The following is a 27,792-nucleotide window of genomic DNA, read 5'->3' on the forward strand; positions in this document are numbered from 1 at the left end:
TTGTAGTTCTTCTTGCTTCTGCTGTCTGCTCTCTGGTGGATGAGGCTATCTAAGAGGCTTGTGCAAGCTTCCTGATGGGAGGGACTGGTGGTGGACAGAGCTCAGTAAAACTTCAATGCACTTGTCTGATGATGGGTGGGGCTGGGTTCCTTCCCTGTTGGTTGTTTGGCCTGAGGCGACCCAGTACTGGGGCTACCTGGCTCTTTGATGGGGCTAATGGCAGACTCTGGGAGGGCTCACACCAAGCAGTACTTTCCAGAACTTCTGCTGCCAGTGTCCTTGTCCTCACGGTAAGCCACAGCCACACACCCCCCATCTCTGCAGGAGACTTTCCAACACTAGCAGGTAGGTCTGGTTCAGTCTCCTATGGGGTCACTGCTGCTTCCCCTGGGTCCCCATGCACACACTACTTTTTGTGTGCCCTCCAAGAGTGGAGTCTCTGTTTCCCCCAGTCCTGTTGGAAGTCCTGCAATCAAGTCCCACTAGCCTTCAAAGTCTGATTCTCTAGGAATTCCTCCTCTCGTTGCTGGACCCCCAGGTTGGGAAACCTGACATGGGGCTCAGAACCTTCACTCCAGTGGTTGGACTTCTGTGGAATAATTGTTCACCGGTTTGTGAGTCACCCACCCAGCAGTTATGGGATTTGATTTTATTGTGATTGCGGCTGTCCTACCACCTCATTGTGGCTTCTCCTTTGTCTTTGGATGTGGGGTATCTTTTTGGTGAGTTCCAGTGTCTTCCTATTGATGATTGTTCAGCAGTTAGTTGTGATTCCAGTGCTCTCGCAAGAGGGAGTGAATACACATCCTCCTACTCCGCCATCTTGAACCAATCTCTCCCAGTGACTCCCATTTTAAAGGCAACCAGGCATTCTTCCATAAAGAAGAGTGCTCTAGCAACAGTACTCATGTTTTTAGGTCAGGCAGGCAGATATTCTTTGATTTGCAACCCATGGCACAGACAACCACATGAAATCAGAAGAACAAACAGATACATCGACATAAAAGCTATGTCACTTTTTTTTTTGTAGGTTAAGATTTGGGACGAACAAAAGGTCTTGCAGGGAGCCATTCTGGTGGCACCAGTAAATGTATTCTTAGCTTGGGTCTGGGCCAGGAGTTAGCAGGGCCAAGTTGGAGGCAGACATGAGGGGACCCAAAATGTCAAAGCCATGAGGTTAAAACAAACTTTTCCTCGAGTCTCTTCCTCAAGTCCCTGAGAGGCTCAGTGAGGTGCAGTTTCTTTCCCAAGGTCCTGGAGCCTCTCTATGCCAACTTCTTATGAGAGAAATCAGAGCAGAGAGACCACCGAGCTCATCTTCTCCTCCTCACCCCTGCAGTCAAGCCCTGAATTTCTGTTCCAGGTCTTAAGGAGGGAAAATGAGAGGCAGATGAAATTTGTTTCCCATTCCACAGCAATGTTCTCAGGATAAGCGGGGGAGCAGGGGTGGGGGGTGAGGAAAACACAATTACAGACAGTTATGGTCATTGTCCCTATTTCTCACCCAGAAGCTGCCTGTCCCGTCCAGTCTAGAGGCAAGGGCAGGTGAGTATCAACCTTCCATGTGGTTCTCACCTTTAATTACACCACCTTATTCATAAGAAGTACAGTCCATGGACTAAAAAGATTCCACCATTTTGACCATACAGAGATATGCCATGGGGACCTGAGTACAGTGCACCTGTGTGACTGTCACCAGTGTGAGTGTTTCAGCCACCAGAGCTGATCCCAGCATCCACCCAGGAATGGTTCTTCCAGCTACCTAATGCCATGCACTGAGGCTCAAGATGGTAATCTCATTACCTACTTAAAGAAATCCCAGAATAAACCACCAAGAGGTTTAGCTTTCTGTCTTGACAAGCCACCAGAGCATGCTTACTTACTCTAGGGATGCTATTGACAATTTAATACTAGGGAGTGCTTAATTAAAGAGGCTTCCGGGGAGAACAGCATTGCTAGGCGGCACTGCAGGGCAGAACAACAGGGCTACCAGAAATGGGCTTTGTTCATTTATTTTAGCTGTGAAAGCCTGGCAACCGAGAAAAGATGCGCCAACTGCTCACATGGTAAGGCAAGCTGCAATAAAGAGGTCACAATGACCCTCCTCCAACAATCTGAGACCAAGCTACATGCTTATGCCTCCACTGATTCATTAAACAGATATTTTGTTCCTATAGACAGTGGGAGCCACTGTGGCAGAGTCAGGACACAGCAATGAACTTGCTTCCCTGGCACTTACATTCTTGTTTGCAAGGACTGATTGTTAATCAAGAACAGTCTGGACTCCTAGACTTAGAGAATGAATTTATGGTTACCACGGGGGAAGGGGAGGTGGGAGAGATAGTTAGGGAGTTTGGGATTGACATGTCCACATTGCTATATTTAAAATGGATAACCAACAAGGACCTACTGTATAGCACAGGGTACTCTGTTCAATATTCTGTAATAACCTAAATGGGAAAAGAATTTGAAAAAGAATAGATACATGTATATATATGGCTGAGTCACTTTGTTGTAACCTGAAACTAACACAACACTGTTAATCAACTATACTCCAACATAAAATAAAAAGTTAAAAAAAAGCAAAAACAGTCTGGAGAGGAGTGAAAACTCTGCTATGAGTATAAATTCACATTGTCCTTGTACCAGACACTACTTAATTAAAACAATCCTTTAGTATTTACAAATGCAGCTCTTTGCAGGGTTCCCTTCTGAGCACAGTAACTATCACAAAGTAAAGCCTGACACCACTTCCTAGCCATTCAAGAACCTTCTTTTATTTTTTTTTTTAAGTCCTGAGATTTTTTTAAAAATAAATTTATTTATTTATTTTATTTTATTTTTGGCTGTGGTGGGTCCTCGTTATTGCGCGTGGGCTCTAGTTGCGGCTAGTGGGGGCTACTCTTTGTTGCAGTGCATGGGCTTCTCATTGTGGTGGCTTCTCTTGTTGCAGAGCATGGGCTCTAGGCGTGCGGGCTTCCATCACTGTGGCAAGTGGGCTCAGTAGTTGTGGCTTGCGGGCTCTAGAGCACAGGCTCAGTAGTTGTGGCGCACTGGCTTAGTTGCTCCGCATCACGTGGGATCTTCCCGGACCATGGCTTGATTCCATGTCCCCTGCACTGGCAGGCGGATTCTTAACCACTGTGCCACCAGGGAAGTCCCCATTCAAGAACCTTCTAATTAAACTGGATATAAAGTTTGAACCTACAAAAAGTTTCAAAATCACAAGGATGTTAGTGTTTGACGGATGTAAGACACGTTTTAGGGAAATGAACATCAAAACCACAATGAGATACTACTTCAAGCACCCTAGGATAACTATATTTAAAGCACGGAAAATAACAAGTGTTGGTGAGGATGTGGAGAAACTGGAACTCTCTTACACTGCTGGTTGGAATATAAAATAGTACAGTAACTTTGGAAAACAGTCTGGCAGTCTTGCAAGAGGTTAGACATAAGCTAGTATATGATCTAGCAAGCTCAGCCTCAGGTATATACCCAAGAGAAATGAAAATATATGCCCACACAAAAATTTGTATGTGAATGATCAGAGCAGTATTACCCATAATAGCCAAAAAGTGGAAACAATACAAATGTCCATCAATTGATGACTGGATAAATAACATGAAATATTATTTGGCAGTAAAAAGGAACGACATACTGATACGTACTAAGACATGGGTGAGCCTTGAAAACACTATGCTAAGTGAAAGGAGTCAATCACAAAAGACCAGGTATTATATGATTCCATTTATATGAAATATCCACAATAGGCAAGTCTATAGAGACAAAAAGATTAGTAGTGGTCCAGGGTTGGGAGTTACGGGTATGGGGGAAAAGGGGAGTGATTTCTAATAAGGTTTTTTGGGGGATGATGATGTAGTCTAAACTTGATTGTGGTGACGGTTGCACTCTGAATATACTAAAAAACACTGAACTGTACACTTTAAATGGGTGAATTCTATGTGAATTCTATCTCAGTAAAGCAGATTTTATAACATATATAAAGCTCTGGCCCAATCCCTGCCTTTTATAAATGACTTTTAAGATATAAATGCCAAGTTAAAAATTGTTTTTGAAGGAAATCTTCCTAAAATGCATGACCCACCTTCTCATATTCTTAAAGAAAACAGAAGAAAATCTTAGCTCTTTCTGATGACTTGGAGTCATGTAAGAATCAATTACTGTACCCACTATATACTGATGCCCTCAGGAACCACATAAACTTGTGCTTCCCAGGCTGCTAGGTTTGTGTATTCTTCTGTCTCTGTTATAGCTTTCTGTGTCTTGCTTTTTAGAAGCTAACACTGTTAATTTCTTGGCTGCTGTCAGTGTACTGCAATGTCTATCCCGAACCTGCTATGTATGATTGCAGAGAAACCAGAAAATCAAGTCTGGTAAAGCTGTGACTTTGGTAAGAGTAAACAGACTCAGAGAGAGCCCAGGAAGTACTCCAAGTGTAAAATGCATGAGCATCTCCAATTTTATCTACTTTCCAACAGTGATTTTTGGTGGCTCAGAGTGTTTGCTTCCCTCTAGGTTCTCAGCTGCCTCCTGGGTTATCACTGCCAAGATGCCAGAAGTGATGATCACTGTGATTAGTAACAACTGTTTTTTTTTACTATAACAATTTTTGTCAAAGGCACAGCCAGATTTAATATCTAATTGGGAAAAGAGATGAAAACTTTACAAACATAAATATGAGTATTCAAAATATTTTATTTATCTGGCACCATTTAGTCTGGGGGCACACTGCCCTTCTCTACCACTAAGAGATTTTTAAACTCTTTAGCACTGGAACCTTTATTTTTCACACTTTAACTCTGGACCTCACATTTGAAAGAGATAAGAGCAACATCTTATTTAAATTGGTTTATTTTAAAAACATATCACACATTTAATGTAAAGTTAACCAATAAGAATGATGCTGTTTTGATGAACATAAAGGCTGGTTAACTGTCATTTATGGACGATAGCTGCAGTTTCAGGAACCTCAGCATCCAATTTATTTCTGTACCTTGTTTGGATTACACAATATGGAGACAAGCTTGATTCGCAGAGAGTAGGTGCAAATCCTAACTGGTTTTCTGAATAGCTTTCCTCACAATCTCAGAGATTTCTTGAATCAAAACTGATGCAGTAGCTTGAAAAGATTTACTGGAAAATTTTCACAAAAAGCTGAATACTAAAATATCTAACAACTCCTCAGTTTGCTTGTAATAAATATAAAAATCAAACAAAAAGCATCAAAACCTTATAAAAAGTGCTAAAACTCTAAGACAACATAATCAGGGCTTGACAGGTTATCCACTTACTTGTTAGAGCATTTGTTAAAAGCAAATATGCCTAAGCCTTGCCCAAAATTTAATCGAGTGTGGTAAACGTGTGCTGAAGTGATGTATTAGCTTGTGTAAGTTTATGTGGATGTAGACGCACAGGCCAAACTTCAAAATACTTCAGAGCTGCACACTTGCCAATCAATGGTCTGCTTATAAGAATTCAGAAGAAGCTTATTCCAGGGTCTATAAAAAAAAGCAGCAGCATTGTACCAACTAACATTAAGGGTTTACTATGTGGCAGATGCTGTGCTAGGAGCTTCACATGTAATATTTAATTTAATTCCCATAACGCAATGAGGTAGGCACTGTTATTATGCTCATTTTACAGATGACGAAACTGAGGCTCAGAGAGGTTAAGGAAACTAGCCAAACATTAAGTTGGGTGATCTCCACCTTTTTAATTACAGCTTTTAAATAGACAAAAATATTTTTAAAGAAGAATTTTGTATGAAATATTTGGATCCCCTAAAAGTTCTGTCCTGTATAAAACTGATGTATAACAAACATCCATTGACTGGAAAACAAAAGAGCAAATGCAAACACTTTGTATGCCATTACTTTTATAACTCAGCATAAAAAATGATATTAATAATGTCCCTAGATTGTTAGAAGATATTAAATGACACTCATTATTCCATCAAAGAAGGCAGGGGTGTATAAAATGCATTTGAAGCACTTTTTTCATAGAAATGATAAAGTCATAAAACTGGCAAAAGTAAACCAGTTCTAGCAGTTATATAGATAAGAATTCACTGATGCTTAACTGGTTGGATCCCTAGGAATGCTTGACAAACAAGAGTGATATCAGATAGATTCAGGATCTTTTTCTTTGCTTTTGTGGTTAACTTGAAATACAGGGTCATAGGTAGAGAGATTGCGGAGAATCCCGAGTATCTCACAAATTTCAGCAATACCTCTTGGTTCAACCCTGAATCTAGCACCTCCAGATTCCCAGGCCTGAGTCCAGACCTACATCCTAACTGTCTTCATCTTCAAACTGAGTGCTAGCTTGCCTGTTCCCACCCTAATGACTCCAGAGGAAAGGAGAGGGGTGGAATTCTTTTAAGACTGTTCCTAATCTCTCAATCTCAAGACAAAAACTGTGTAGGAGATAACAATCGCTTCTAGTTCAGTGATTTTGGGGTGATCCCAAAGCACCTATTTTGGGGTACAGGACCATTTCATTACAAGAATGAGGTTTCAAAATCTCAGACCATAAAGAAATGGTTGAAAATTAATCATAAACAAACAATAAAAGGTACTGGCAAACAAAGGAATCCTCCAGGGCAACATGATATCAGATTTTCATCTATCAACAAACAGGATGTAACAATTTTAACTGTGGTTAGATAACTGAATTTCTACAGCTAATTGTGCATCACAAAATACTATTGTCTCAACTGGATATAATATGTTGTTAATGTTTTTAACAAATAACAGATTATGGTTATGTTTTTTTAAAGAGTTCTTATCTTTTAGATATACATATGAAAATATTTACCATTGAAATGTTATGATATCTGAGATTTGCTTCAATATCATCCAGTTTGGGAGGGGAAGGTTTGCATGTAATAGGCAAAATAAAATAAGATTGGACATGAGTTGATAATTATAGAAGCTGAGTGATGAGTAATTAGTAGTTAGTTATACCATACACTTTAGTTTTGGATAATGATTGAAATTTTCCTAAATATAAAGATTTTTTAAAAAAATCCCAACACTCTCCATACATTTCTTCAGGACAGTGAGAGAATAAATGGAGAACAATGAGTTACCTTTAGAGTAAAATGCAAAGGGGTATGAACTGGGGAAGTCCCTCCTGAGAGATCCTGTTTTGGAACCAAACATACACACAAAGTTCATTCTCCTCTTGGCTGGGGCAAATCTCAACCTTCCCACCCTAACCATAAACATGAAGTGAAGATATTCTGGCAACTCCACCCTGCTGTTTCAGCAGCAATAAATTCTAAATCAACTTACAAAGGTGCAAGGCTCAACCGGGGCCAGATTTACACCTATTTAAAGAAAAAATTATGCTGTTCCCCCATCCACAAGCAATAAGTGTAACTCAAAATAATTTGTCATTCAAAATAAAAACAATAGTGAATTGTGAAATAGGTATAAAGAAGTCCAAAGTTATGATTTTCCTATGATTAATACTTGGGTGAAAGCGTGTGTGTGTGTGTGTGTGTGTGTATGCACACATATAAAGACATGTATGTTATCTTCTCCTTTCCGTGGTTCCCATGCTGGATTGCTGGTACACTAACACCTGCTTGTTCTACCTATTGGGTCATCCAGCACTGAGCCCAACTATTTCTGGTGTAGGAATTTCAGAGAGAAAAAGGGTGACAGATAACAGTTGTCCATCAAAATCCGAGGGGGATTCGTTCCAGAACCCTGAACCTCTCCCCACCCAGCAGATACCAAAAATCTTCGGATGCTCAAGTCCCTTATGTAAAATGGCATCGTATTTGCATATAACCTACACACATCCTCCCATATACTTTAAATCATCTCTAGATTACTTATAATACCTAATACAATGTAAATGCTATGTAAATAGTTGTCAGTGCATGGCAAATTCAAGTTTTGCTTTTTGGAACTTTCTGGAATTTTTTTTTCAAATATTTTTGACCTGTAGTTGGTTGAATCCACAGATGCAGAATCTGCAGATCCAGAGGGCTGACGGTAATGTGGTTCTAAATTCTACCCTTATACTACACTGGGCTCTCAAAAATTTGTAGAATACTTTCTTTCCTGAGAATGAGGGTCCATCACCTAACTTCTCATCTTCTGGCACTGTCCTACGTATCAGAGGATATGTTGAGCTTTTTCTCCCATTCTCTGCCCTAAATGCATTAATAATTCAGTTTGTATTACTGATACCATCTGGGACTTTTCTCTGAGTGACATGTGACATGTATTGCAGGCAGTGGTAAGTATTTCACAATTAGAACTCTGAAAATAAAGCCCTGATTTTCAGCATTTTCCAATTTCCACTGTGTAAATACACCCACAGTGGCCAATTTCAAGCTACCAACACAAGGACATCAAATGCAGAGTTGGGAAGTAATGTGTACAACCAGCTCCCAGAGCCTGTAGGAGCCGGATCCAGCACACCACTGGAACTCCTGGTTTGCCCAAGATGGTCCTGGCATAATTATTAATGTTACTCCCTACCACCTTTTAAGATTGCTGATGAAACATTATGTGGTCGCTCCAAAGAATAAATCACATTTGGGCCACTTCTTCATAGTAGAAAGCTTCCACAAAAGGTAAGATGTGATATCTCCTTGACCAAACTAATATTACCTTCCTTCCCCTAAACATATAGTATCTCTTTAGGTGTTTTTCATCAAGTGTAGGTAGTGGGGGAAATATGAATGGTAAACAGCCTCAACTACGTTCAAGCCCTCTGACTCAAACATACAATTTAATGACTTAAAGGAACTGCCATAGCATTTGAGTAAAATCAAGTCATGTAACTGGCTTCAGGTTACACTACTGCTTGGAATCACATGAAACTAAGTATCACACCCAGGGTCTAGCACAGTGCCTTGGCCCAAAGGAATAAAAACTGACTAGCCCCTGTGCGACACACGGGGAGTATTAAATCTCAGCGTTCAAGGTCACCCAGGTCAATACTTACCTGATCTCCTTTATGAAGCCAAAGAAGCCACCCTGCAGTCTAAACTTTAATACTTTCTAGTATTTCAATACAACCTGTACTGAATCACATGGGTGATGGAGTCTGGCAGGTGAGAGCATGGCTCTTGGTTCTTCAGAGGGTAGGACCCCAAGGAAAAGTCAAAATAAAATAGCTGTCTTTAAATATCTAATGAGCTGTATAAGATAAATTAGATGCACTGTACTGTTAGGGAACACAGGGTAGAAATTATGAGGCAGATTTTGATTTAGTATAAGGAAGGACATCTAAGACCACCCTCCCATAATTTTTATTGAGTGCTGATGTTTTGATGGAAGATTCACCATCCTGCTGACACATGAGTTCCAAGCCAACTAAGTCCATCTCTGCCTCTTTCACTCCTGAACTGCCTACATCAGGGTGTAAAGGAGTTGTTTGTCCAAAAGCCTCAGAGGATTTCCAGTAACTGGCACTGCCCAGGCTGGCCTCAGCTCACAGAGGTCCATGTAGGTCCAGGCCGTCCTGAGCCTCTATCTAAAGTCCTGTGGGCTCAGATTCAGGGTAGAGTCAAGGCCAGGCACACCAGAAGGTTCACGTGCTGATCTTGAGGGCAAGAAGCACCCAGAAATATCCATTTTATCATCTGCCAGAACAAAGTTTGCTAGGCTGAGGGTCCATCAACAGATGAATGGATAAAGAAGATGTGGCACATATATACAATGGAATATTACTCAGTCATAAAAAGGAACAAAATTGAGTTATTTGTAGTGAGGTGGATGGACCCAGATACTGTCATAGAGAGTGACAGAGTGAAAGAGAAAAACAAATATGGTATATTAACACATATATATGGAATCTAAAAAAAAGGATATGAAGAACCTAGGGGCAGGACAGGAATAAAGACGCAGACGTAGAGAATGAACTTGAGGACACAGGGAGGGGGAAGGGTAAGCTGGGACGAAGTAGGAGAGAGTGGCATGGACATATATACACTACCAAATGTAAAACAGATAGCTAGTGGGAAGCAGCCGCATAGCACAGGGAGATCAGCTCCATGCTTTGTGTCCACCTAGAGGCATTGGATAGGGAGACAAGAGGGAGGAGATACGGGGATGTATGTATATGTATAGCTGATTCACTTTGTTATAAAGCAGAAACGAACGCAGCATTGTAAAGCAATTATACTCCAATAAAGATGTTAAAAAAATAAATAAAATAAAAAGATAAAATAGAAAAAAAAAAACACCTAGGCCTAAGAACTAGATGCGGCTGTTCTGAATTGTGAAGCCTTGTTCAACTCATGCAGCTTTTATAAAGGAAAAGTGCTCCCTTTCCTAATCTTTCTCCTCTCTTTGGTGCCTATCTGCCTCACTCAAGGGCTGAGATATCAAACAGTAAAGATCAAAGAAAGATACTTCTTGTTTTAAAAATAACTCTGTCCTGACACTAGATTAGCAGTAAAATAAATCACAGTCTTCTTATTCACAAGTTCGCCAACATCACTCTCAGGCAGGGCATGCTTGTACTTGGTCTCGGGAGTTGCAATGGAGCAATCTATGAAAGTGACAATGACATAAAGACCCGACACACAGGCCATGTGTCCTGCCTCCAGAAACCTCAGAGGGAATTAGGGAAGCTTCCATTCAGGAGGTGATGTCAGATCAGCTTGGAGGATACCCTGAAACCCAGTCCCCAAAGGTTCACAGTTGGAGCAAGATGAGTTGATGAAAATCCTGAGATTTCAGAAAGTTTTGAAAGCTTCTGTGACTAAACAATAGCAAAAATATTAATATTAAATACCCATTATGAATAGCAGCTAGTATTAACAGTAAAATATCTTTTACTATGCACATATCAGGGTCTAGGCATTCTACTATAGACTTTATCTACATTTTTTTTTTTTTTTTTTTTTTTTTGCGGTATGCAGGCCTCTCACTGTTGTGGCCTCTCCCGTTGCGGAGCACAGGCTCCGGATGCGCAGGCTCAGCAGCCATGGCTCACGGGCCCAGCTGCTCCGCGGCATGTGGGATCTTCCTGGACCGGGGCACGAACCTGCGTCCCCTGCATCGACAGGCAGACTCTCAACCACTGCACCACCAGGGAAGCCCTGTCTACATTTTTGACGTTTGGTCCTCACAACTCGTAAGATGGACACCAGTTATTTCTAGTCAACAAAGTGAGCCTCTGAGAAGTTAAGCATCTCAACTGAGGCTACACTGTTAGTAAGTAGTAGAATGAGGCTCTGAATACAGATCTGGTGGCTCCAAAACTCCTTCTACTACAAAACACTACCGATAAGTCCTAGGAATCCACTAGGGTCCTGAATCTGGTCCCCTGGCCCAGCAGAGTCCAAATCTGAGCTCCATTTTCCTGAGTCCTGGAGCCCTCGCACAGTTTCTTCATCTGCAGAAGGAAGATCATGATGGTACCTGTCTCAGGCTGTTCAGGTTGCTGTCACAGAATACCATAGACAGGGTAGCTTATAAATAACAGAAATTTATTTCTCACAGTCCTGGAATCCAAGATCAAGGCACTGGCAGATTCGGTGTCTGGTGAGAGCCTGATTCCTAGACAGCTGTCTCTTTTGTGCTGTAACCTCTAGCGAACTCTCTGGTCTCATCCTCGTGACCTCATTACCTCCCAAAGGCCCCACTTCTTAATACCATTACCTTGGGGGTTAGGATTACAATATCTGAATTTTACGGGGACACAAGCATTCAATCTAGAGCAGTACCTATCTCACAGGGTGCTGGGAGTGTTGGATGAGGTAATCCATGTAAAGTGTTTGGCTTCCTGGCGCAGAGTAACCATCTCTAAGTGTTGGCTACTGTTACTTCCACAAATACATGAATGAGCTTTTTGCCAAAGGTGTACCAATTGCACACACTTATCTCTTCTACAAGTTTTACAGAATGCACTTCCTTTTCGCAAAATAATAGGCTGAATGTGGCATAAAAGAAAGCTGGCTAGCTGGCAATGGAGTTAGACTTGTTTTTGAATTCTGGCTCTGCCATTCAGACTTCAGGCAGGTTGCTTCACTTCTCTGGGCCTTGCTTTCCCCATCTGTAAGATGGAGTGTGGGAGTAGTAATCACATGCTTTTGTAAAGACACGTAAAGAGCATTGGGACACATAGTTGTTGCAAAATACTAGCTACGCTAATTACTCGGTCAATCAAAGTGACTACCATAAGTACCCACTACTGTCATGAGTCTTTTCACCCTCTTTCAAAACCATAGAGAAATCTGTTACAGGCCCAGATCATTATTTTGATGTAACTGCCCCTAAAAATAACATTCCCTTACCCCATGGAATCATCAGCTGCATTCAAATACATTCCCAAGGACAAAAAACAGTCCCACACGTACACATGTATGATGAAACAACTCTAAGCATATAAAAGATGTCATAAATTAAGTAATGAGATACCATTACCATTGACGGCTGCACTATCTAGAGAAAAGGTCTACTTAGAAATTCTGGGGTGGACCTTTAAGATGGCGGAGGAGTAAGATGTGGAGATCACCATCCTCCCCACAAATAGATTAGAAATACATCTACATGTGGAACAACTCCTACAGAACAACTACTGAATGCTGGCAGAAGACCTCAGACTTCCCAAAAGGCAAGAAACTCCCCATGTACCTGCGTAGGGCAAAAGAAAAAAGAAAAAACAGAGACAAAAGAATAAGGACGGGACCTGCACCAGTGGGAGGGAGCTGCGAAGGAGGAAAGGTTTCCACACACTAGGAAGCCCCTTCGCGGGTGGAGACTGCGGGTGGTGGAGGGGGAAAGCTTCGGAGCCGCGGAAGAGAGCACAGCAACAGGGGTGCGGAAGGCAAAGCAGAGAGGTTCCCGCACGAGGACCGGTGCCGACCAGCACTCACCAGCCTGAGAGGCTTATCTGCTCACCCGCTGGGGCAGGCGGGGGCTGGGAGCTGAGGCTCGGGCTTCGGAGGTCAGACCCCAGGGAAAGGACTGGGGTTGGCTGCGTGAACACAGTCTGAAGGGGGCTAGTGTGCCACAGCTAACTGGGATGGAGTCTGCGAAAAAGTCTAGAACTGCCTAAGAGGCAAGAAACCATTGTTTCGGGGTGCACGAGGAGAGGGGATTCAGAGTACCGCCTAAACGAGCTTCACAGATGGGCGCGAGCCACGGCTATCAGCTCAGACACCAGAGACAGGAATGAGATGCTAAGGCTGCTGCTGCAGCCACCAAGAAGCCTGTGTGCAAGCACAGGTCACTATCCACACCTCCCCTTCCAGGAGTCTGGGCAGCCTGCCACTGCCAGGGTCCCGTGATCCAGGGACAACATCCCTGGGAGAACACACGGTGCTCCTCAGGCTGCTGCAATGTCATGCTGCCTCTGCCACCTCAGGCTCGCCCCTCATTCAGTACCCCTCCCTCCCCCCGGCCTGAGTGAGTCAGAGGCCCAGAATCAGCTGCTACTTTAACCCCATCCTGTTGGGGCGGGAACAGATGCCCTCAGGCGACCTACACACAGAGGTGTGGCTAACCCAAAACTGAACCCCAGGAGCTGTGCAAACAAAGAAGAGAAAGGGAAATCTCTCCCAGCAGGCTCAGGAGCAGTGGAATAAATCTCCACAATCAACTTGATATACCCTCCACCTGTGGAATACCTCAATACACAACAAATCATCCCAAAATTGAGGTGGTGGACTTTGAGAGCAATTGTAACTTGGGGGTTGCTTTCTGCACCTAATTTGTTTCTGGTTTTATGTTTATCTTAGTATAGTATTTAGAGTTTATTATCATTGGTAGATTGGTTTATTGATTTGGTTGCTTTCTTCCTTTTTTTAAAACATATATAGATATATATATTTTTTCCTTTTTCTCTTTTTGTGAGTGTGTATGTGTATGCTTCTTTGTGTGATTTTGTCTGTATAGCTTTACTTTTACCACTTGTCCTAGGGTTCTGTTTGTTTTTCTTCATTTTGTTTCTTTTTTTTTGTATAGTTTTTAGGGCTTGTTATCATTGGTGGACTTGTTTTTTGGTTTGGTTGCTCTCTTCTTTCTTTCTTTCTTTTACTTTATTACTTTTAATTTTTTATTTTTAATAATTTATTTTTTATTTTAATAACTCTCTTTTCTTTCCTTTTCTTTTCTTTCTTGCTTTCTTTTTCTCTCCCTTTTCTTCTGAGCTGTGCGGCTGACAGGGTCTTGGTGCTCCAGCCAGGTGTCAGGCCTGTGCCTCTGAGGTGGGAGAGCCGAGTTCAGGACATTGGTCAAGCACAGAACTCCCAGTTCTATGTAGTATCAAACGGCGAAAACTCTCCCAGAGATCTCCATCTCAACGCTAAGACCCAGATCCACTCAATGACGAGCAAGCTACAGTGCTGGACACCCTATGCTAAACAACTAGCAAGACAGGAACACAACCACACCCATTAGCAGAGAGGCTGCCTAAAAACATAATAAGGTCACAGACACCCCAAAACACACCACCGGACATGGTCCTGCACACCAGAAAGACAAGATCCAGCGTCGTCCACCAGAACACAGGCACCAGTCCCCTCCACCAGGAAGACTACACAACCCACTGAACCAACCTTAGCCACTGTGGGCAGACACCAAAAACAATGGGAACTATGAACCTGCAGCCAGCGAAAAGGAGACCCCAAAAACAGTAAATAAGTGAAGCAAAATGAGAAGACAGAGAAACACACAGCAGATAAAGGAGCAAGGTTAAAACCCACAAGACCAAATAAATGAAGAGGGAATAGGCAGTCTACCTGAAAAAGAATTCAGAGTAATGACAGTAAAGACGATCCAAAATCTTGGAAACAGAATGGAAAAAATACAAGAAATGTTTAAAAAGGACCTAGAAGAACTAAAAAGCAAACAAACAATAATGAACAACACAATAAATGAAATTAAAAATTTCTAGAAGGAATCAATAGCAGAATAACTGAGGCAGAAAAACAGATAAATGATCTGGAAGATAAAATAGTGGAAATAACTACCACAGAGCAGAATAAAGAAAAAAGAATGAAAAGAATTGAGGACAGTCTCAGAGACCGCTGGGACAACATTTAACACACCAACATTTGAATTACAGTGGTCCCGAAGAAGAAGAGAAATAGAAAGGGACTGAGAAAATATTTGAAGAGACTATAGTTGAAAACTTCCCTAATATGGGAAAAGAAATAGTTAATCAAGTCCAGGAAGCACAGAGAGTCCCATACAGGATAAATCCAAGGAGAAACACGCCAAGACACATATTAATCAAACTATCAAAAATTAAATGCAAAGAAAAATTATTAAAAGCAGCAAGGGAAAGACAACAAATAACATACAAGGGAATCCCCATAATGTTAACAGCTGATCTTTCAGCAGAAACTCTGCAAGCCAGAAGCGAGTGGCAGGACATATTTAAAGTGATGAAAGGGAAAAACCTACAACCAAGATTACTATATCCAGCAAGGATCTCATTCAGATTGGATGGAAAATTAAAACCTTTACAGACAAGCAAAAGCTGAGAGAATTCAGCACCACCAAACTGGCTTTACAACAAATGCTAAAGGAACTTCTCTAGGCAGGAAACACAAGAGAAGGAAAAGACGTACAATAACAAACCCAAAACAATTAAGAAAATGATAATGGGAACATACATATCGATAACTACCTTAAATGTAAATGATTAAATGCTCCAACCAAAAGACATAGACTGGCTGAATGGATACAAAAACAAGACCTGTATATATGCTGTCGACAAGAGACCCACTTCAGACCTTGGAATACATACAGACTGAGAGTGAGGGGATGGAAAAACATATTCCAAATAAATAGAAATCAAAAGAAAGCTGGAGTAGCAATTCTGATTATCAGACAAAACAGACTTTAAAATAAAGACTGCTACAAGAGACAAAGAAGGACAGGGCATAATGATTAAGGGATCAATCCAAGAAAGATATAACAATTGCAAATATTTATGCACCCAACATAGGAGCACCTCAATACATAAGGCAAATGCTGACAGCCATAAAAGGGGAAATCATAGTAACACAATCATAGTAGGGGACTTTAACACCCCACTTTCACCAATGGACAGATCATCCAAAATGAAAATAAATAAGGAAACACAAGCTTTGAATGACACACTAGACCAGATGGATTTAATTGATATTTATAGGACATTCCATCCAAAAACAACAGAATACACTTTCTTCTCAAGTGCTCATGGAACATTCTCCAGGATAGATCATATCTTGGGTCACAAATCAAGCCTTGGTAAATTTAAGAAAATTGAAATTGTATCAAGTATCTTTTCTGACCACAACGCTATGAGACTACGTATCAATTACAGGGAAAAATCTATAAAAAATATAAACATATGGAGGCTAAACAATACGCTACTAAATAACCAAGAGATCACTGAAGAAATCTAAGAGGAAATAAAAAAATACTTAGAAACAACTGACAATGAAAACATGACAACCCAAAACCTATGGGATGCAGCAAAAGCAGTTCTAAGAGGTAAGTTTATAGCAATACAATCCTACCTCAAGAAATAAGAAACATCTCAAATAAACAACCTAACCCTAAACCTAAAGCAATTAGAGAAAGAAGAAAAAAAAATCCCAAAGTTAGCAGAAGGAAAGAAATCATAAAGATCAGATCAGAAATAAATGAAAAAGAAATGAAGGAAACAATAGCAAAGATCAATAAAACTAAAAGCTGGTTCTTTGAAAAGATAAACAAAATTGATAAACCATTAGCCAGACTCATCAAGAAAAAAAGAGAGAAGACTCAAATCAATAGAATTAGAAATGAAAAATGAGAAGTAACAAATGACACTGCAGAAATACAAAGGATCATGAGAGATTACTACAAGCAACTCTATGCCAATAAAATGGACAACCTGAAAGAAATGGACAAATTCTTAGAAAAGCACAACCTTCCGAGACTGAGCCAGGAGGAAATAGAAAATATAAACAGATCAATCACAAGCCCTGAAATTGAGACTGTGATTAAAAATCTTCCAACAAACAAAAGACCAGATGGCTTCACAGGCGAATTCTACCAAACATTTAGAGAAGAGCTAACACCTATCCTTCTCTAACTCTTCCAAAATATAACAGAGGGAGGAACACTCCCAAACTCATTCTTTGAGGCCACCATCACCTTGATACCAAAATCAGACAAAGATGTCACAAAGAAAGAAAACTACAGGCCAATATCATTGATGAACACAGATGCAAAAATCCTCAACAAAATACTAGCAAACAGAGTCCAACAGCACATTAAAAGGATCATACACCATGATTAAGTGGGGTTTATCCCAGGAATGCAAGGATTCTTCAATATATGCAAATCAATCAATGTGATAAACCATAATAACAAATTAAAGAATTAAAACTGTATGATCATCTCAATAGATGCAGAAAAAGCTTTTGATAAAATTCAACACCCATTTATGATAAAAATCCTGCAGAAAGTAGGCATAGAGGCAACTTACCTCAACATAATAAAGGCCATATATGACAAACCCACAGCCAACATCACTCTCAATGGTGAAAAACTGAAATCATTTCCTCTAAGATCAGGAACAAGACAAGGTTGTCCACTCTCACCACTATTATTCAACATAGTTTTGGAAGTTTTTGCCACAGCAATCAGAGAAGAAAAGAAATAAAAGGAATCCAAATCAGAAAAGAAGAAGTAAAGCTGTCACTGTTTGTGGATGACATGATACTATACATAGAGAATCCTAAAGATGCTACCAGAAAACTACTAGAGCTAATCAATCAATGAATTTGGCAAAGTAGCATGATACAAAATTAATGCATAGAAATATCTTGCATTCCTATACACTAATGACGAAAAATCTGAAAGAGAAATTAATGAAATACTCCCATTTACCATTGCAACAAAAAGAATAAAATACCTAGGAATAAACCTAACTAGGGAGACAAAAGACCTGTATGCAGAAAACTATAAGACACTGATGAAAGAAATTAAAGATGATACCAACAGATGGAGAGATATACCATGTTCTTGGATTGGAAGAATCAACATTGCAAAAATGACTGTATTACCCAAAGCAATCTACAGATTCAATGCAATCCCTATCAAACTACCACTGGCAATTTTCACAGAACTAGAACAAAAAATTTCACAATTTGTATGGAAACACTAAAGACCCCGAACAGCCAAAGCAATCTTGAGAAAGAAAAACAGAGCTGGAGGAATCAGGCTCCCTGACTTCAGACTATACTATGAAGCTACAGTAATCAAGACAGTATGGTACTGGCACAAAAACAGAAATATAGATCAATGGAACAGGATAGAAAGCCCAGAAATAAACCCACACATATGTGCTCACCTTATTTTTGATAAAGGAAGCAAGAATATGCAATGGAGAAAAGACAGCCTCTTCAATAAGTGGTGCTGGGAAAACTGGACAGCTACATGTAAAAGAATGAAATTAGAACACTCCCTAACACCATACACAAAAATAAACTCAAAATGGATTAACGACCTAAATGTAAGGCCAGACACAATAAAACTCTTAGAGAAAAACATAGGCAGAACACTCTATGACATAAATCATAGCAAGATCCTTTTTGACACACCTCTTAGAAGCAACTGACAAATGATTAATCTCCAAAATTTACAAGCAGCTCATGAAGCTCAATATCAAAAAAACAAACAACCCAATCCAAAAATGGGTAGAAGAACTAAATAGACATTTTTCCAAAGAAGTTATACAGATTGCCAACAAACACATAAAAGGATGCTCAACATCACTAATCATTAGAGAAATGCAAATTAATACTACAATGAGGTATCACCTCACACCAGTTAGAATGGCTATCAGCAAAAAATCTACCAACAGTAAATGCTGGAGAGGTTGTGGAGAAAAGGGAAGTCTCTTGCAGTGTTGGTAGGAATGTAAATTGATACAGCCACTATGGAGAACAGTATGGAGGTTCCTTAAAAAAATAAAAATAGAACTACTATATGACCCAGCAATCCTACTACTGGGCATATACCCTGAGAAAACCATAATTCAAAAAGAGTCATGTACCACAATGCTCACTGCAGCTCTATTTACAATAGCCAGGACAGGGAAGCAACCTAAGTGTCCAATGACAGATGAATAGTTAAAGGAGATGTGGCACATATATACAATGGAATATTACTCAGCTATAAAAAGAAATGAAATTGAGTTATTTGTAGTGAGGTGGGTGGACCTAGAGTCTGTCATACAGAGTGAAGTAAGCCAGAAAGAGAAAAACAAATACCGTATGCTAACACATATACATGGAATCCAAAAAAAAAAAAAAAAGTTATGACGAACCTAGGGGCAGGACAGGAATAAATATGCAGATGTAGAGAATGGACTTGAGGACAAGGCGAGTGGGAAGGGTAACGTGGGACAAAGTGAGAGACTAGCAATTACATATATACACTACCATATGGAAAACAGATAGTGGGAAGCAGCCGCATAGCACAAGGAGATCAGCTCAGTGCTTTGTGACTGCCTAGAGGGGTGGGATAGGGAGGGTGGGAGGGAGATGCAAGAGGGAGGAGATATGTGGATACATGTATATGTATAGCTGACTCTCTTTGTTATAAAGCAGAAACTAACACACCATTGTAAAGAAATTATACTCCAATAAAGATGTTAGGGGTTCCCTGGTGGCGCAGTGGTTGAGAGTCCACCTGCTGATGCAGGGGACACAGGTTCGTGCCCCAGTCCGGGAAGATCCCACATGCCGCGTAGTGGCTGGGCCTGTGAGCCATGGCAGCTGAGCCTGCGCGTCCGGAGCCTGTGCTCCGCAACGGGAGAGGCCACAACAGTGAGAGGCCCGCGTACCGCCAAAAAAAAAAAAAAAAAAAAGATGTTAAAAAAAACTAAAGAAATTCTGTGTGCCCTATCTGATTCAGAATACTGTCATCCCAACGTGAACACTGACCTACACAGTAAAGCTAAAGCACATGATTGAATATAATATAAGTCAAACCTTGATTGATTTTCATGGTAATTGGTTTGTATTAAAACATAACACACACTATTAAAAGTCAGGCTATCAGACAGATTAAAAAACCAACCCCAAACCTGTTAATCAAAACCAGTACCCTTTGTTTCCCTACCAATTCTGTCTCCAAACACCAGGCTGGAGTTTGTTTTATTCACTTGTTGAATGTCCCACATGTTAAAAAGTAACAGTAGTTTTTCCATCTTTTGTTACTATGCCAAACAAAATATGCTTTGTATTAACGTTGAAATTCACTTACTGGCCTTTTCGGGAAAAGTGGTGCTCATGTCCCTAATAAATCCTGATACCTGACTTAACCACTTAGACACTGAACACTTGTGCCGTTAAATTCTTAAATCTTCAGTTCAAATGTGCATTGAACAATTCATAACTTCATTGACAAACTTAGAAATCTGACCACACCCTAGAAGGGAGCAATGTAGAATGTGCCCTCGCTTTCCATTTTTGTCTTTTGTTCTCGATTCGCAAAGCTCCCTGTCCATCTAGAAGTTCTGCTTATGTTTTTAAAAATGCATATATATTCATACTCTATGCAGATACAACCAGAAAATTCTACCTGTTTATCTTTTTATCCCGGGTTTTCTAATTAGCCTGACTCAGAAGTAGGGGAAATTCTAAGTGCCGAAGGTAAATATCCCAATATGTAGAAAAGTGAAGCCTTACACTTTGACAATGGTGGCTAGCTAAAACCGGTAACAGGTTAGGGTTTCTTCAGTTTGTGTCCACGAATGTGTTACATGCATAATGAACTCTCACCCATCTTCTGCTAGTGTTCTATCTGGAGAATCTCAGAATTTGGAACTTCCACCAGGAGGCTGCAGGCACTGATCCATCCCTTATTTTTGCCTGTTGCTACACACTGGGAAGGAAGAGCGCAGCTCACATCCTTGAGTCTTCTGATGGTACTCAGGTATTTACCTTTCTGCAGCATAGTGTTTGCTGGCTCAAACAATTACCTCCTTTGCATTTTTCTCCTCTCTTCACTAGTGTGGCTTGTCTCCAAGTATCTTTAGAGTCTAAAATATCCAGGTATGGAAACAACCTAAGTGTCTGCTGATGGATGAATGAATAAAGTGTGGCATATATGTGCACAATAGAATATTATTCAGCCATGAGAAAGAAGGAAATCCTGTCATTTACAACAACATGGATGAAGCTGGAGGGCATTATGCTAAGTGAAATAAGCCAGACAGAGAAAGACAAACAGTGTGTGGTATCATTTATATATGGAAACTTAAAAAAAAATAAGTGGAACTCATAGAAACAGAGTTGAATAACAATGGTTGCCAGGGACTGGCATGGTGGTAGTGAGGGAAATAGGGAGAGCCCGGTAAAAGGGTACAGACTTTCAGTTATAAGATGAATAAGGTCTGAGGATTTAATGTAAACACGGTAACTATAGTTGGTAACACTGTATTGTATAACTAAAATTTGCTAAGAAAGCAGAATTAAGTGTTTTCATAAAAAAGTAAATATATGAGGTGATGGATGTATTTCTTAACTTGATGATAGGAATCTTGTCATAATGCATGCATATATCAAATCATCATGTTCTACACTTTAAATATATTGCAATTTTAAATGTCAATTATACCTCAATAAAGCCGAAAAAGAAAATAAATAAATGAATAAAATATCCAGGATTTCAAGGCAACAGCTATATACTCCTTTGTGCCATTTCTGTTCCTTCTCCAAAAAGTATATATTCACCAATTTCATCAAAAATAAAGAGTTATGTACAAAGTTGTTGCTGCAGAACTGTTTATGATGTTTAGAGACTCTAGCTGCAGCCTAAAGCTATGAGAGACAGGTTAAATAAATTATGGTATATCTATATAATGGAACATTGGGAATATAATACAACCATTACAAATGATGCTTTAATGCTGTAAGAAAATGCTTTTGCTAAAATTTTTAAATAAAAAAGGATAAATTGGGAGTTTGGGACTGACATATACATACTACTATATTTAAAATAGATAATCAACAAGGACCTACTGTATAGCATAGGGAATTCTGCTCAATATTCTGTAATAATCTAAGTGGGAAAATAATTTGAAAAACAATAGATATAAGTATATGTATAACTGAATCACTTTGCTGTACACCTGAAACTAATACAACGTTGTAAATCAAATACAGTCCAATAAAAAAAAGTTATCAAAATCTTATCTTAGTGTGATCCAAAATTACCTTTAGCACATTTTAAACAGTCATTTTCTCTGAGTGATGGTGCTGTGAGTACTTTTTCCTGCTTTTTTTCTTTCTTTTTTTTTTTGTTTTGTTTTTGCGGTACGCGGGTCTCTCACTGTTGTGGCCTCTCCCGCTGCGGAGCACAGGCTCCAGACGGACACGCAGGCTCAGCGGCCATGGCTCACGGGCCCAGCCACTCCGCGGCATGTGGGATCTTCCCGGACCGGGACACGAACCCGCGTCCCGTGTATCGGCAGGCGGACTCTCAACCACTGCGCCACCAGGGAAGCCCCTTTTCCCTGCTTTTTTCCTCCATTTTTGTATTACCCAATATTTTGGGAGGCAAAGGGGGGAAAAAGGTAATTGTGGGGCTAGGAGTGTCATAGCTAATCAAATAAAACTTTTTGGTCTTTCTTATTGTAGCCCCCCCCCCCACCTTTTTAAGTAAGGAAGTCATTCTGAGGTGTCTCTGCCAGCTCAGTCGTCTTGTCCTATGGGTTAGTGGTGGACAGTGTTCTATATGGCGGTGATGACAGCTGGCATTTACTGAATAACTGCTATGTGCCAAGCAGGAATCTAAGTTCTTTATATACATATTATCTTATTTAATCCTCACATCAACCTGGTGAGGTTGTATGATTAGCTCCATCTTACCAATACTGAAACTGAAGCATAGAGGTTAAATAAATGGCCCCAGGTCATCCAGCTGCAATTCAAACTCAAGCCCTCCAGAGTTTGAATAACTACACCATTTACAAATATTAGGCTCTTGGCATTTTACTAGGACTATCATTAGTTTAGAAATATTTGGTATATGAGTTGACTCCATAAGGAGTCAGCTACTTACGTATGCTTCAAAAAAATCAGAGCACCAAGGAGCATGCAAAAGGAATCTCCCTATAGAGACCTCATGGAAACTCCACTGAAGGGCTTTCGCCATCGTCTGTCGTACAGATGGAAATGGCTACTTCAATGAGGTGGTGATGATGTCACCTGTACCTTTTTCATCAACATCAATCAAATACTCAAATATCTGTACCCAAGTTGCACAGCATATGAAAAAAACTGCCATCTATAATAAGACTTCCAACTTAATTGCAGAGAAAAGACCAATAACATACATAGAACAATCAGCACAAGGCAAAAATAAAAACTTTTAAAATAATAATAATAAAATGTTAAGCCATGTGGCAGACTGGATAACTAGTGTAGAAGTCATATAGAAAGAACCGTCAGCTCTGAAGTATCTTAGAATCTGAAGGTACAGTATAAGAAACAATACTTGAAGATCATCTAGCCGACTCCAGCATTCCAAGAGGAGAGCTAACTTGGTTGAGGGCACCCAGTTGCTAAAGTAATCAAGAAAGCTTGAAGAAGCAGTTAAGTCTTGGAAAAGCTTTCCAAGAATAATAAGCACAGTGAGTGAGGTGATCTTTTGATAAAAAGAGTGGACAAGATTTCCTGATTTCCTGATTTAGCAAAATCAACCTGCCACTATTCTGATTTTTAGATTACAAGATTGTGAATAGTCCTTGCACTGAGGGATCAGATTTAAAATTTTTAAATAATCAAAAACTACTGAATGGTTTGTTTCATTCCATTCATTGCTTTTAAACATGAAGTATTTTAATGTTTATTACACTCTACTCAAAATATTAGCAAATAGAAACATACCTACTCACATATGCAATCCAGGTGCATATCTGAGAGAAGTGATATCTGGCTGCCCTAAAACACCTCTGGTTTGGACAGAAGCAGGAGTCTGAAGTTGCAAACTGTAAGTAGGAATTAATTATTTGTCCAGCTTTGATGCTTTTATCAACCACATACTCAAATTTCATTTAAAGCATGTAAATACTCTTTGTAATAATTGCTTATGTAAAAATCTATCAGTCATCAGAAAATAGGGATGTGCTTGAGTCTAAGTAGATTTGTCTTAGATTACCTAAATATCAACTGATTGGGCAGTATTTTTTTTTCTTTTTTTTTTTGTAAAAAGATACTTGAATGTTAATAGGCAAGGTATAAAGATACTAAATTAAGCCTAGTTTTAACTAAGAGATTTTGGTAGTCAACACAGCAGATATGGCTCAGAACATGTAAAATTTATTTCAGAAATGTTTGTTCAAATTTGAGAAAAAAAACATGATAGGATAATGAAAAGTCAATTTTGATGAATTCTTTTTAAAAGTTGATAAATAAGTATGATCGCTAAACTTAAAATAACTATGGTTTTCATTAAAAAACAAAACTAAACTAATACCTGACAAAGCACACAGGCATAAAGTTATACTTTCCTGTATTCTAGAATAATACTTCCTGTGGATTTGCAAGCAAAAGTTAAGGCTCAAGGTTATTTTTTCTCTGCCTTCATGCTATTGTTAAGAGAGTGTATTTTCAATTCCTCAAAAATTATTTCAAGAGGTATTATACACTCAGTTAAACACAGACCATTTAAGCTAGCAATACTAAATACTCAAAGCAGTTCTCTTTCGTTATATTTTAGCTACTTACATTGTGAATTCTCATACAGTTTGTTAATGTAAATCAGAGAAATAACTAAAATGTGGCTTCAAAAGAAGTAAAACAGGTTAATAAATCATTAGGAATCAATGCTAAATCCATAAAGAAAGTCATTTTCTAACAAGACTCAAAAACAAAAGTAAACAGAAATTCAGGTGTTAGATGCCTTCCTTATAACCGTAGCCAATCTGCTGTATGGGTTCAAAGTTCCCGACAAGACATTAACTTTCAACCGAAACATTTCAGACCTACAAAACACAAGTATCAGAGTTACCGCGTCCCACAGTCGAGTTAAAATGCTTTCCAAAGTCTCAGAGACTTTAACTGAATGCAGAAAAGCTAAGAGTCTAAGTTGATAAACAGAAACAGAAAAAAGTGAAGCTTTTTGCCAAATATCAAGCTTTTACAGACGAATCCAAAGCATATCTAGCAATTTCCCTATGTGAAACAGAATAACCTATATGCAAAAGGTGCATGTTTGAATGCAATCACTTATTAGCATGCATTCTACTTACTTTGCCTTCTGCCATTTATAAGCTTCATTAAGGAGACCCAGAAAGAGGTAACAAATTGAATTAAGTTCAGCTCAGATAAGAAAAAGCTGTTGTAAACTCGATCTACAATTTGCATCTCAGAATTTCCAGCGGGGAAGGGACTCTTCACAAACTAACATATATACAAGCTTTAGATTGTGAAATAACGCATCTCAGCATTCTGCACTGTACAGTACTATTAGAAACCTCAACTCCACCTCCCCACTCCGCGAAAAAATTCACCTCCAATCTTCATTGGTCCACATAGTTCCGGCCCACATGGTATCAGTGGGTGTGTCCCTCCCAACAGGTCCTCTCATTGGCTGCGAGGAAACAGCGTTTAATAGGCTGTGATTTTCCGGGGCTGTCAAACTCCACGCCTCCAGACCTCGCGCTTGCGAATAGGCCCAGGGAGCTGGCGGCTTCTCTTCGATTCAAAGGGCAAGCTGACTGCCCTGAGCGCCAACCCAGAAAGACGAGCTCTCATAAGGGAAAGGAGCGAGGAAAAGAACGAGGGCAACTCAGGCTCTCCACCCACCGCTGCTCTACCCCTACTCCCGGACCCCACCAAATGTTGACACACGTGCATTTCCCCACCGACAAATTAGTAAGGTGGCCAGTGCGTTTGCCTTCCATAGAGCCGTGACCTGAGAAGCAGCTCAGACTCCGAGTCCAATCGGCCTATTCTACAGATGGAAGGAAGCAAGCACGGGTCAGGCTTAGGCAACGATCTGTAGTGCTTGCGCCCCCTCAGAGCGGTCCGCCGACGGTGGGCGCTGGTGTGCACGACGCGCGCTTCGGTGCCTGGCCCGCCGCTCCCTGGTGCCGGACCCCGCGCTGCGCCTGCCTGGCGCCCGCGCTCCCCTCCCGGAGGGACTTACGCGGCCTGTTCTTCCTCCCCGAGTCCATCCTCCTCCGCAGCCGGCATTTCTTGGCCGGGGAGTCGTGCTGAGGGGGCGGTGGCTGTGGCTGGAGCTCTGGCTGGAGCGGGAGGCGCGGGGGCGCCGCGTCGCCGCCGCCCGGGAGGCTCCGGCTGCAGAGGCGCGGCGGCTGGATGGGCGGCGGGTGGAAGCCGTTGTGCAGCACCCCGTTCACGGCTGCAGCGCCGGCGCCGGCGGGAGTCCCCGGGGCATGCGAGGCCGAGCGTTCCGGCTGCCCGCCGTGGTCGCCCATGCCAGGGGCTGGTGGGGCGGCGCGCGGGGCCCGGCTCAGGCGGCCTCGCTGGAGGTCATTCTCGGGCGTCTTTATTTCCCCGGATCCTCCTTGCGGCTTCCGATTCAACAGCCGCAGAGCCGGCGCCGGGGGATGGCGAGCCGGGCGCTCCTCCCCTCCTCCCGCCGGCGCTCCAACCTCCTCCACGCCCTGCCCCCCGCGCGCCGGTCCCCCGGCGCCGGCCTGGAGCATGCCCACTCCCGGCGCGGAATCGGGGATACCAGCGCACCCCCAGCCGGGGACCCGGCAGCCCGCCTTCCCCGGATCCCCCAGCCGCGCGACTTCAAACGCGGCTTCCTCGCCTCCCAGACCTGTCCCCGCTACTGAGCATGCCCAGTCCTGCCCGCCACCGCCGCCGCCACCGCCGAGCTTCAACATGGGGACTGAAGTTCTCTGGCTTTGCAAAGGAGAGATGGGCGGGTTGGGCTTTGTATGGCGGAGCGAGCCGAGAGGGGACTGGGCGAGGCCGGCGCGAGAGGAGCGAGCAGCTTCGGGAGGAATGTGCGGCGAAGACAAGAAATATTTGTAGAGGTTTGGGTTTGCTAATCCTGTCCCCAGTGAGCTAGATACCTTTGCAAGGTCATTCACGTCGTGCCCTCCTCCTCGAAACCTTTGTGAGTGTGTGTGTGTGTTTAGTGAAGTGACCAAACTACTCACAGGCCTGAGGGGAAGGAGAACGATTATTTATAGAAAGGTAGGCGGATTTGGAGAGGGAGAAAAGTGTAATTTCTTTGCTGGCACACACAGACACCATGTGGCCTCGTGAAGTTGTCTTTTGCAGGGAGGAAACCTAGGAATTCAGTGTAAGGACAGTGAAGGTCACAGATGTAGGCGGGATTAACTGGTGCTGGAAGAGACCAAGTAAACAGAAGCAGTCCCAAGCTATAAAAAGCACTTTCCTCACCCAGAAAGGACGTTTAAGAGACAATGTCACTCTATTTATAGAGTAAGGAGTTGCCTGTGTTTTAAGAAGGGAAGGCAGCATCGCAGGGTAGACAACCCCAAAGGCTCTGGAGTCAGAGCTGGGTTCAAATTCCAACTCAGCCCCTGATCAAACCAAGAGAAAGTCATTGCTCAAGTTAACATACCTAGCGACAGGGAACAGGACTGGACACGCTCAGTAGGCAGGACAAATTTGGGTGGTGAGGACCTTCCTTAAAGCTGTGTAATCCCGTGAGGCTTCAGCTTTTGAATCTATCTAGGAGCTGTCATGAGAAATCTATCTGAAAGTACCTGGTACAGTCCTGGCACACAGTTAAATGCCCACAAGAGGTGGTTATCCTTATTACACTGTTATTATTAGCAATAATAATAATA

General features: G+C 41.3%; 1 protein-coding gene across 2 annotated transcripts in view; it reads right to left on the minus strand.

Moving 5' to 3' along the window:
* The window catches only part of PANK1 (pantothenate kinase 1), a gene marked incomplete at both ends in the record, with an annotated part of 69,447 nt that extends 42,594 nt beyond the window's left edge, over positions 1-26,853 (minus strand). The window contains one exon of one of the 2 annotated variants that reach the window (XM_079706084.1): positions 26,145-26,853. In XM_079706084.1, the coding sequence (XP_079562210.1) occupies positions 26,145-26,853 (709 nt within the window). Of the gene's footprint in view, positions 1-25,245; positions 25,274-26,144 lie in introns of those variants that run through there. The other variant, XM_079706085.1, reaches the window with a different exon arrangement.
* Between the last annotated feature and the right edge of the window lie 939 nt (positions 26,854-27,792).

This window comes from Hyperoodon ampullatus (assembly GCF_949752795.1).
Source record: "Hyperoodon ampullatus genome assembly, chromosome: 1".
NCBI classification, from domain to species: Eukaryota; Metazoa; Chordata; class Mammalia; order Artiodactyla; family Ziphiidae; genus Hyperoodon; species Hyperoodon ampullatus.